The following is a 12,932-nucleotide window of genomic DNA, read 5'->3' on the forward strand; positions in this document are numbered from 1 at the left end:
AATGTCCACTTGGAGGGGCAAAAGAAATGTCAAATCATTAGTTTTGTTATGATATGCCAACCTGTAGACTTTAACCTGTGTGCTTGAAAAATCAGCATTTTACAAGAAAAAACAGTAAATATGATGAGGAGATTCTAGTAGCATGATATGCCATATGATTTACTGTGTGGATGTAAGGTAGAATGCGCCTTGGGCACAGATATTCAGATACTCAGTTTACAGTTACTTTCTTATCTTCCATGGGCTCATTCTGAAGTTTCATAGTGTGTTCACCAGCTTCTTATTGTGAAATCAAAACTTCATTTTTTCCAATAGAGTGTACACACGATGGTAGCCACTATTTGTATGTCAAATTTCATAAATCCCAGGGAATTTGTTTCTCTAGTACCCAAATTTGCATGGTGACCCCTGACTTTTATTCTTTGTTTCGAAAGAATGGTTGAAAGTTTCCTTGAGGAAAGTTTGAGCAAAAGGTTAAGTATTTCAATTTGAGGGACATACTACATTTAAAACTGGTCCTGAGTTCCCCAAGTAGAAGGCCTGTCAGATCATTGAAACTGTGTGGGAAGAACAAACAACCCTAGTGTGTAGGTAAACTGGGCAGTATGAGACTAACAATAAGAGCGTTGTTTTGAGGCTGACATAAATAAAGGACTCTTGCAGCACCGTCATTTTGTACCTGCCTTCAAAAATTTACTAGAAATGCATATTCATGCATCTATGGAAACAGTAAAAACATATGACGGCAGCCCCTCCAGTGCATGGACTTGAATAAATCAACCATCCCCTAGACTAACCTGATTGAATCACACAAAGAAAGAACTGTGTGGATGCATACGTTTGTACAATCAAGAAGAATGCAGTTTGCTACCCATATAGATTACATTTAGGGTTAAACTTATGCAACAAAAATAGTCTTGCTTCCAGAAATATTTCAGCAATATATTTAAAACGTACGTTGAAAAATATTTTACTGCACATATTAGACAGATATTTATCAGTTGATAGTAGCTTATCATCAATATGGTTGATGAAGAGTTAAGAAAAATGCTGACACTGAAAATATGCTACAAGATCCAGGTGTACCTGGTAGTGTGCGCCAGGTGAAGATCTGGTTGTGACTGTTTGTGTTATCTCTAGCACTGCCTGACATTCCCATATTTTGTGTTTTGAACAAATAACATCAGATTACAGCAAGCTGATTTCTCTTTTAATCAGTAAAAATACCAGTGTGTCTAACAAGTTGATAGCAGTATTGTTCTGTGATTGGACCATCTGGTTTTTTTCAAACAAAAGAGAGTATTTTTTTTTATGGAAAGCCTCTCAGTAAAAGCTCTATAATGTTTACAATTGTACATTTCATAAGTCTTTGTGTAGTAGAAGAAATGTTTATTAGTAAAGCACTAGTATTTTGGGTCAGTTTAAGGTTAACTATAGTTTGTGTAACCAAGCACACTGACATGGAGTGTTTATTATTTGTTTTGACTAGTCCATTTTATGGTCATTGACCCTATCTAGGTTAATTTTCCAGGACAGTGAATTCCATGCAGTGTTGGTTGTCTTGACAAGCCTACCCAGCTGTTCAGTGGCTTGATGGAAGAAAACCAAAACTAAGAGCTGTGTACTTTACAGTGCAAGTTAATACATGATGTGGTGTTACATCAGCATTTTAAAGTTCCAGTCCTTTATTTTCATTATTCTAGATGACAAGCAATTATTGAAATAGGATCATATGCAAGGACTAGTGTGTTTTGATACAATAACTGAGGGTAGAATTTCATTTTGCAAATGTCAGATATACATGTACTGAACCGGTAACATTTGCAGCATTGTGATTGACAAGTACTGTTATCTGTTGTTTACATTCCTCTACAGTTTATTCAGAGATCATTAAGTGATAGGATGGCAGATAATTGTTATTTTGAAAATAGGCTATTGTATTTTGTGACTACAATGAACAAATTCACTGACGTAAGTTGTCAGATGGTCAAATTGTTCTATGATGAATGGAGATATGCAGTTGTATAGTTTTGTCAAGTCTTTAATTATGCATAGGTACATGTGTACCCGAGAAAGAATGTCAATGAAATCACCTGGAAAACTTGATTATGATATAAATGTATTACAGTCACTGGGAACTTTCAAATTCTTAATTGATTTCTTCATGTTGTTTGAGGTAAAAACCTAAAGCCTGGTAAGCCATCTTTTTAAATGCAATACTGTATTGTGTTACAGTTTCTTATAGCATCTTTTGTTTTGTAAATGAAGATTAAGCTATGCAGAAATAAACTTTGAAAAGTCATTTCTAATTTCTACAGAAGCTGAAAACGTATCCTTAGTTTGCGTATATGAAATCACAACTCAGATTATTATCTTATATGGCATCTTCATAGTAATGAATGGACTAGATGAATTGCATTTACTGATATCTGTGCAGTGGCACATGTTGGTCACAGATAGGGGATAATGTAAGAAACTTAGTTAGATAATTATGCATAGTATTATAAAGTTTTACTGTCACTGAACAGGACTGGGTAAAATATTAACCTCAATTTTTAGGGTCAAAGCCTTTTCAAGGCATCTGTTTAAACAACTTTTTCATAAGATATTTACAACTTACAAGGAAGAGTCACGAGGAAAAGACAGACCCCTTTCTTTGTCTTGTCTTCAAGGATTATTAGTCCACTTGAATTACCAAGTGATAACAAAATGCACCCATACATGGTTTTACTCATTTCCTTTCTAAATCTAGCACAGCACTTTGATTTGAATTCATTGCCTCTGTGAAGGCAAATAGGCTGCAGGCTGAAACACAAGTAGAGCAATATTTAAGTGCAATTACAGTGACATCCATGCTATGTAAGGAATGTTTAATGCATTGGTATACTTCTGTGAAAAGACCTGTCAGCAGTGTATTATTGAAAGCGATGCCTAAGAGCCTTGCATGTTGGTGAAGGTTAAAGCTAATTGCAATAAATGAGCCAGGTTAGATGCAAGCAAGCTAGCAAGGTCAGATAAGTGATGCAGGTGACATTGTCCTTGATTGACAGCGTCCAATTAAAATCATTCTGCAGAACATCAAACCTATTACAGTTCTGGAGGTTGTGAATTGATAAAGGAAGCTGTACACAGCTGCTTTATTCCCAAATGTTATCTTGCTATCCGTCTGTAAATGCTGAGTCAGTAATTCTAAGACAGAGGGATGTGATAACAGTGACTCCTCACCTGTCTGGATTTATCGGAAGACAGACAGCATGTGGAGTACACCTTTTAATCGGTCTTCAATCAACGTTAAAATGATGTGTGCCTGGCAACACGTCACTCAGGGGGAAAAAAACTATGTCAGAGCCACCTCTTTTGAGGAGGGAAAGGGAGGGAGGAGAGAGAGTGGGGGATAGGTTTTCTGTTGCATGTACATTATCTAGTTAACATTTTGTCAGTACCCAGCTATCTGGTTTAGTAATTGTATTGAAAGAACAGTGTAAAAAAGCTTAGTCCAATCTTGTTAATGTTATGGATAATTTATTATAGACATAGTGATTTTACATATACTTTGCATATGTATACAGGTCAAGATCAGTATGAATGAATAATATTGAATTAATATCAAGGCAGGATGTACCTGTGGGACATGGATTAGTTAGAGAATAAATGTTTGATCAAATTTGAATAGCGTCACACTTGCATCTATGCTTAATTGGCAGGGGATGTTTGTCATTTATTACCATGAACAAAAATTTGGTGATATAATTTTATATGAATTGAACTGTGACATAGCCATAGGTATGATTCAAATGACAGAAATCTTGCTGCAGTGTTTATCATATCTTATCAAAATCATACCATATCAATATACCATATCATATATCATATATCCTATAAAATAAAATATGTTGAATTATTATCTGTCAAATCAAGTTAATTTCAAATAGTTACAAATAGTTACTAAAGCAATATAGCTCAATTAATTAGTGATTGAGTAATAATATGTCTTGTCTTGGATCTACAAAGCACAGCTTATTGAGAAATTGACAGCTTTTTTGGATGTATGAGGTGGAGATTTACTAATACCGTACTCGTCCGAGTATAAGCCCCTGCTCGTGTATAAGCCCCCCTACTGATTTTAGAGGATTTTAGAAAATGCATTACATCCGTGTATAAGCCCCTACCCTAGTGTAACTCAAATACAGAAAGGTTAGGAGAGTATATATGGTCATTTAACTTGGTAAAATTAATTTTAGATAATAAAGAAACCATTAAAAGATGTTAAAACAATGGGAAACTGGAGTTCCCTTGACAATATCGTAAGGAAAATGACACGTTTTTCCAGTACTATCTTGATTCTTTGACCCTACTCACCCCCGTCGCCTAAATAGAATAGTCTCACTCACGTCCGCCATTGTTTATTTTCATTCACGGCCACGATGTTTTCATGCTTGAAACATGCAGCTTCTTTTGTTTGAAGCAATTATCCTTTCATTTGTGAAGACTTTTCCTGGTGACTATTACAATTTTCACTGCTATGTTGTTGTTTTCACAAGATGTAGACAGTTTGATATTGGAATATTGAGTTGCCTTTCCGTGTGGGCAATGCATGCCTGTTCACAATCACATTACTGTTGATCAGCAGCATACATGACGTCTTTGTTTCAAGTTGGGGTTTTTTTCGACGCTGAAATTTCACCAAAATGTCACTTCTGTATTCAGAGATTGTACAATCAATTTCTTTGGATGTGTAAGTCGATTTTGAAAGCGATAGAAAGATCGAGTGGTGTTGAAAAAAATCGTGCATAAAATTAGCATAAATTAAGCGTCCATGCCAGATAACATGGGGTTGCTCGAGTATAAGCCCCTCCCCTAGTTTTACCGCTGTTTAGTGTTGCCGAACCGGGGGCTTATACTCGGATGAGTACGGTAAGAAAATTTCAACACCAGCTAACAACACAGTATAATGGTATGTCCTAACCATATAAATGAGAGCGAACGCCCAGGTCTCTTTTTCTGTCTGAGGATAGCAGAATGCATGAAACTTAGTAACAGATACTATCACTTGATGACTTTGTACTTGAAGTAAAATATATATATATATATATATATATATATATATATATATATATATATATATATATATATATATATATATATATATATATATTATATATATATATATATATATATATATGTATATGGAAATTCTTTGCCACGTAGTAAGAATTGCAAAACTTGCCTGGCCTCTTCAGTTGAAGACATTGGATTTGGATTGGTTTGTTTGTCCTTTATTGTGTAAATAGCATGTTAGCTTTGTACACACAGCTAATCCCACTGTCTGTCCAGAAAGATCATTTATAACAAAGGATATAGGTAAATTAATTGGAGATTAAAATAACAGTCTGGTATGGGCATTGTCGCTATCTCCATTACCACTTATGCTAATCTCTTATACAAACACTTAGTGTATTTACTCTCAGACACTACTAATGGACAATAACTGTGTCTGAAGACCTCGCCAAGCTGCAAGCTCAGGCTGTTCTGAATGGTCAAAGGTCATCTGCAATGCTATACATCACTTGAGACCCATGATATATGTTTTCCATTGTCCTATCAGCTGTAGTTTCTCTGATAAGGCATCTAGGTTCTGTAACGTTTTAAGGCTACATATGTAGTTTTCAGCCTGATACACGTTAGGTTTAGTTACAATCTAGACTCTCTAAAAAATAAAAAATATCGATGTTTCATTGGTGTTAGGGTCATGATGGGCTGCATATCAAACTAGGATTTGTTGGTTGATTTGCGGTAGTTCATGAATAATGCTTGGCCAAATCTCAAATTCATAATTAGATAAGTTCTCTATGCAAGTTGTGAACCATGACCTTATCAGGATAGGAGAGCTGTTGATGGAGTGCCTTTGGTGCAAAGACCTAATGCTGAAGTTTATGTCTGGTCACTTTCCTACTCTACTTGAACCTCTATTATGCAGTACAGACTACTGAAAAAGCAAATCATATTGATATCAGGGTAATGCATTGATGTGGGATGAGGCAAACCAGGGATTTTTAGGTATGATGTTATTTTACAAATCAACTCAACGTCACATTTTTATCTTTTCCAGAAAAAGTCAAAAGGCCAAGCGTTATTCGATAAGATTGCTGAAAATCTCAACATCATGGAGAAAGACTATTTCGGTATCACCTACCGTGATGCCGCTGATCAAAAGGTCAGTAGTGACACGATTTTATGTGTTCTAATTAAATGTACAATCGGGGTTCATGCTTATTTGTCTCTTCCAGCTCTATCAAATTGTATTCAGCATGTATCAAAAGAAATTTCCACTTGACTGCAAGTGTTTTCCCTTCTATATTGCCACCATTTTGTATAATGTATCTATCAGAGCTTTATCTAACAGCTCATTGGTCAAATTATTATTGTGAAAGTATGTTAACTTGCTGTATTTGTCTCTTGCTGGAATCAGACACTATAAATCTAGGAAATACTTTTTCTCGATTGGTAATATATGACACAAAATAGATTGAATTTTGTTGCGCAAAGCAATGTACACTGTATCACCAAGGCACAAGTATACAAGTGGACTGTGTGAATGAATTGTAGAGCATTTGTGAAAATCACAACCACTGCATATGGAATATCATTTCTTACTTTTCGGTTTCACCATGAGAAACCTATCATCCTTTGTAGTAGTGTTACAATACATATCCAATGTCTCACATGATTTGAAACTGTGTCTTTCTCTACCCTGCAGTACTGGCTAGATCCTGTCAAAGACATGAAGAAGCAAATCAGAAGTAAGTTATAGCCATATCTCTATGCGTGTGTGGTCCAGAATTGGGATGCCCATGGGTATCCCGCGTATGTGGCTGTATCTATCTACATGTACACCAACAATTTACCAGTTTCAATGTCTGTCTTTGTGTATTGGGTGATCCATTCTTGTTTGTACTGGTCTGTGTGTTACTTCATTTCCATCCTCCGTCCAGTATGGTGTTAAAGATTTCCTTTGACCCATGCGCAAAGAATGCCAGCTTGAAAGACGTCATTCAGATTTTGTAATGTCATTGAATGGTAAGTACTAGCAAGTCAATGCACTTTGCTAGGAGTGCTTTTTAAACCCTGACTCCCCACGTTCTTGCAATTAGTGGATTATGTTGCTGCTCAATGGACTGAGAAATTACCAGGAGAGTTGTGCTTCATGCTGACAGTTCCATCTTCTCAGACTAGTTGTGTGTGAAAAAGCGTCTGGTGCAGAACCTTTTAAGTAGGTATGCTCTCAAACATGTGACATTTTGACTTTAAGTATTTGGCCAACGTTAATTCTTCCATAAATGTTATTGCATTTGAAATGAAAACCTTTACTGAGTGACAGGAGCATGTAGGCCAAGTGTGTGAGAGCCTTTATTTTGAGAAGACATACTGACTACAGATCACTGACAACAGATGATGTCGCTTGCTCTACATTGTACTGTATCTGTTGACAAACAGTCCAGTCATTTGTGTTTGCCTAATTCCCAATGAGAATACTTCAAATAATTAAACCGTGAGATAGTCTGCCACAGATGAAAAACACACTGCTGGATCAGGTGTAACTCCTTGCTTCAAATTCCTGACCTTGTTCCAAATGAACGCAACATTAATCTGCAGTTACTCATTTCTTACTGTAAATTTCTCATCACCTACCACCTGCACCAGTCTAGTTACTAAGTAGACTGGTGTATGTGTAAAGCATGCCAGAGTCTGTGTTTTACATCATACAGTGTGCAGCCATTGATAATATGCAGTGGTATACATCAAATTACAAAGCTTCTCACAGATTTGAACAGCAGTGTTCCTCCAATTTAAGTGTGTTGGTCCTGAACCATAGGAATGATATTTATGACAGTGAAGTGATGCAGTCATTGAATTGTGAAATCTGTGAAGTTCTCTAAAAGCGATATCTTCAGTGTCCTCATGAAGTCTAATTGAGAACAGTTTCCTGTATAACAATTATAATAATATGAATACTCTGGAATGTTCAACAAATCTTTTGAAAGGCATGGTAACTTTCTTATTCACACAGAAGTCATTGCTAATCAGAACAATAAAAAATAATTTGTCTTGTGAAATTTAATGTAGCAATATATCAAAATTGTACAATCATAGCATTTGAATGATAACAGACAGGCATTTCACATGTAAACTTACAGAACTGCGCAAGTGTAAATAAGCAAAACTTATTTGATCTGAAGAGGAATTTATAAACCTTCAAGCAAGAATGAAAAACACTTGAATTCTTTTGAAGCTTATGGAATTATATGTTATACATCTTGTAAATGTTTTGTCAAATGCATAGAGACCAAATGTAGCTCTGCTAAAATATCCTTTTAGTATGATAAACAAAATGGTGAAGGAATAGTACCGTATTTGTCATATATTGACAGAATAGTTGCTCTCAAGAAAGCAGAATGTAGTCTTTTTTCTTTACCATTTTCTATGAATATACATGATCATGGAGTTGTGTCTCAAAGAAACCAGTGCAGCAGAGCAGTAGTTAATGCTAGATGGTAGACAGGCCACACTTACATTTGAAAAGCTGTGTGTTCCACAGGCATCATAGAAAACCAAACAACACTTACTCAATCATGTTTTTATTAAGTTTTGACTTCTGGATATCTATGCATGAGCCTGAGAGCTCATTTTAGAGTTTGATCTTTGATAGTAAGGGTCAGTGACAACATCTGTTATTGTCCAATCAAATTGCTTGCTCAGTGATGCATTCATGTTTGGCGTACCATGCAGCATCATAAATGCCCTTCAATGGGGATACAGAGAAATCCACCAAAGAAAGTGGAATTAGAGGGCCATTCAAAAGCAAAGTGTGTCTGGTAACATTAATTAACCTTTTTTTGCAAATCCATGGTTGTCTATTGCAGCAAGTAGGTACAACAGATGATGCATACAGATATCCTGGAAAGCTCTCTGCCAGATATGCTAACAATGTCTGATGACTGCTATTGACCTGACTGGTAGCTTATAAATACATGTGTGGTTTAACCTTTGGCCTTGTGTAAATGCTATGCTGGCTACTATTTGTGTATATGTGACCATTCTTACAACTTGCCACACACATGCTAGATTTGTAGTAGCATAAATAATTTCAAATAGATAAAGCACTCTTAGAAACAGATTTCACCAATATGATACAAGATAAGAAAGTTTACTTGAGTTAATGAAGTGAACAATCAATATTGTAACTGTGGAAATTGGAATTTTAATTTGGAAACAAAAAATTATTGTAGTCAAGTAAAACATTGGTTTTTAAAGAAGAGTCTTTCAACTAGTGACAATATGTTTCTTATTCCTACCATGAACTGCAGTGCATGCAAGGGCATATTGTGCGTAATCACACTCAGTGAGTTAGTAGTGAACTGCCTGCAATATCTACATGGTTTTGATGGCCCCTGACATCCGGGTTGACCTCTGACCCTTACTATACTACTACAAAGAAGAGTGGGATGGGACGTGAGAACGCAGACAGTTGCTTTACTTGACAGGCATTTAGCACTAGATTATGAAATTTGAGCCAGGCATGAAACCTAAAATTCTTACATATAATAACCATAGTTGGAATTTATCATCAACTTTTAACTGCTGTGGAAAGAAAGGCATTGTCCTCAGTGTTCCAGTATCAAGCAAATAAAAAATATTAAAAGCAGTATAATAAGTTATCCCTTGTACTCACACAATACAGCCAGGTACTCTTTGCTGTTGAGTCTGAGTATGTGGCCCTGGGCTATTTTTCACCACTTTTTGCCATCATTTGTGTTTTGTGAAAGGGAAACAATGCTACATTACCATAGATTCTTGTTTAATTCTAATATAAAACAGGTAATTTAAAAAACAGTAGTTAAATGTCATGGCATGGGGTTAAAGTACTGATTAATTAGTTTATTCAGACTGAGAGTGTCTTATTTATCTGCTTTTGTACCAACATTCTAATTTTATAGAATTAATCAAAAATTTGATGTTTTCCAAATGTAGAATCTTTTGAATTATTCACCTTTGGGTCAGAGACAAATTTTGCCATCCTAATTTACAAATTGTCTGGTGACAGTGTTTGTGCTGTACATCAGATCGTTTGGGGAATTTAGATAAAAGTAGCTTGTTTGTGTCTGTCTTTGTTGTTTTGCATGATAATCAGCAAGCATCCCGTGACAGCCCGCGTGGGTGTTTGTCCTCAATAGGAAGAAAGCATTTCAGACTCTGTGTGATGTTTTTGAATTGCGCTGTCAAACATGGCATGATGTCATGATATAGAATTAGGGCAAGTGTGAATGCTGGATATTGTGAATGATATTTTACAGTGTGTGCCATCAGAAAGGAGATGAAATCACACCATGAATCAGGGCCATTCTTACTCCACCCCTTCCTGAAAATATTAGGCCATCCTGTAATGCATCGCTTTTAACTCTTAGGGTAATCCATGTACCACATTAATAAGGAGACAAGTAATGTTGACAATTGTGTTTCATTGGTCAGTAACCTGCTGCATGTTCAGTGCACCTCTCCTGATGCGGAATGCATGACCTATAAATGAGTGGAAGGACAAGTTGATACACTCAAACTGTCTATCAGATGCTGGCGTTCAACGTTTTACCCTTTTCCTAATAAAGAGCAGATGATATAGCTGTAGGAATTATGTTGATATCATCAAACTAGCATTTAATATTGAAAGCATAAAGGCAAACATTTTACTGTTCACAAACAGCGGCTGATCTATTTCCGTGTACCGGTACTCACCTCTATAAACAGCCACACCTATGCAAAGCAGACACATTTGTCTCCCAACACAATGGCATATCATTTTAAACAGATCATAGCAAAATTTTGCCTGGTTTTGAGATCATGTAATGGGATAAAAAGAAGCATTCGTCTGTAATTTAAAATGATTTAAAGACGTTTGAGTGCGATGAGACCAATTTAGATCATTTCTATTCAAGAATCCTTGGCATGTGGTACAGACATTTCAATTTGTTCACTGGGTATGGGAGTATATTTGATAGCAAGTAAATTAGGTCGTTTGGCCAGGCTGCGTATTGTATAATGCATATACTATTTTACTGCCCTAGCTCTTGCATAAGTACTGAAAAGTACATGAACTGTGAGGTTTAACTGTAAATGAATTGAGCCTTGTGAGCTGTTAGTCAGCAGGTAGTAATCAGATTTGAATTCAAAATAGAAAATGCCTCGACCTGCCAATGCCCTCTGGCATTGTTCAAATCACTGTGGACAGCAGTTTACAGGAAAAGACGGATTAGCTTTTCATTTTACAAATGACTTTCTTTCATCATGAAGATTGGACAGGCTGTTTGTGTTTCTGCAAGGAGCTAGATTAAATCTGTAGAAATTAATTCCAATCTGAACTCTGGCGTTATTTGGAAGGTATTAAAAGGATGGCATTCAGTTCAGGTATTGGACTGAAAATTGAAATACAAGAATGAATGTGATTGGATGACAATCACCTTCATTGCATGATTTGGTAGCAGTCGAGCAATCGTGCCTTGTTTTATGTTAATGTTGTGTTATTTAATGTCTGCTCAGGAGATTGCATGCATTTCCTAACCCTATTAGTTGAAATGATTTATTGTAATGTTGAAAGGTTTGAAAGACCAATATTTAGAGCGGCAGTGTTGTACTTTACTGTGCTGCACCTATGAACCATCCGTCATGTAATTTCCTGTCAGACACTAAATTACAAATATTCCAACTGCAATGAACAACATTAATAAAACGCAGTACAGTATGGAAATAGGTGTTAGATTATCACTTACTGGTGCCTCATGCAGAAAGCTTGTGGATTTTGATGCATTTTGCAAATTGAAAAGGTGGCAATTGACAAATAGAACAAGAAATATCCCTGTGAATATCTAATATAATAGATGGCCATTTAGTATTTCGCTTTTTACAATTCTGGGTAAGAGGACCAGCCACAGATTGGTAGTGATAATGATTGTATAACTATAATCAGAAAATGAAAAATCATATTTTACAGGTTTCTTATAGCTTATATCTTACTACGTGAAAACTGTTCTTTCTATATGATAAATTAATTACAATACACTCGAAGAGGAGGCTTTGTAAAACAGGAGTTATAGATAGCTGCATTAGAAAAGCTACCCTGTACATATCGGTACAGGTATAACTCTCTCTCTGGTACATAACTCCATTTTTCCATGTGATCACAGTTCATCTATTTATCAATATAGGTCTCCGTATGGCTAGATGATATAGGATCTATATGAAGGGAGAGGCGCAAATTGAGAACCAGTGTACCGGTACTTATGTCTTTGCAAACAAATCACCCATTTGCACTCTACCAGTGGCATAAAATGCTAATTTCTCTGTCTGTCTCAAATTGCATAATATATGAATTTTGGATTTATTTTGTAAGTGTTGTATAGCTAGGGGACAATGAACCACTTTAAATATAATAGTGCCTGTTCACAAAGTGCCTGTCCTTGTCTGTAACTGTTCCTGCCTTAGGAGGTGCCGTATTGATTTTCCTGTTTCCATGGTTCCGTGTAATATTATCTTCCTTTTCAGAAAACCTCTGTGAGCTGAATACATACAATTCTCTTAGTCAAATTTGGAAGAAATTCAGCTGGCCAACTCTCCTAAAAGCCACTTCAGTGATATTTCAGTTGAAATCAATCTTTACTGATATTTGGCATATTGTGTGCTGGATTGTACATGCCTGGTAAACATAACATATTAGCTAATAGGCATTAACAGAAATATCACCACAAATCATTCAATACAGTCTGACAAATATTGTACAAGACCCATAATATTTTACTTTTTCCCCATTTCTTGGTATTATATTTTATGGAGACCATGAAAAACAAAAGGTTTTTCATCTGAGCTTGGCAATGACAAGGTACCAT

General features: G+C 35.9%; 1 protein-coding gene across 50 annotated transcripts in view; it reads left to right on the top strand.

Annotated features, from left to right (window-relative positions):
- Nucleotides 1–12,932, top strand: part of LOC139132834 (protein 4.1-like) — a 75,682-nt gene that overhangs the window by 22,073 nt on the left and 40,677 nt on the right. For all 50 annotated transcript variants that reach the window (XM_070699102.1, XM_070699104.1, XM_070699103.1 and 47 more), the window contains exons 3-4: nucleotides 6,110–6,214; nucleotides 6,758–6,800. In XM_070699102.1, the coding sequence (XP_070555203.1) occupies nucleotides 6,110–6,214; nucleotides 6,758–6,800 (148 nt within the window). The remainder of the gene's footprint in view (nucleotides 1–6,109; nucleotides 6,215–6,757; nucleotides 6,801–12,932) is intronic.

This window comes from Ptychodera flava, chromosome 5, assembly GCF_041260155.1.
Source record: "Ptychodera flava strain L36383 chromosome 5, AS_Pfla_20210202, whole genome shotgun sequence".
Taxonomy (NCBI): Eukaryota; Metazoa; Hemichordata; class Enteropneusta; family Ptychoderidae; genus Ptychodera; species Ptychodera flava.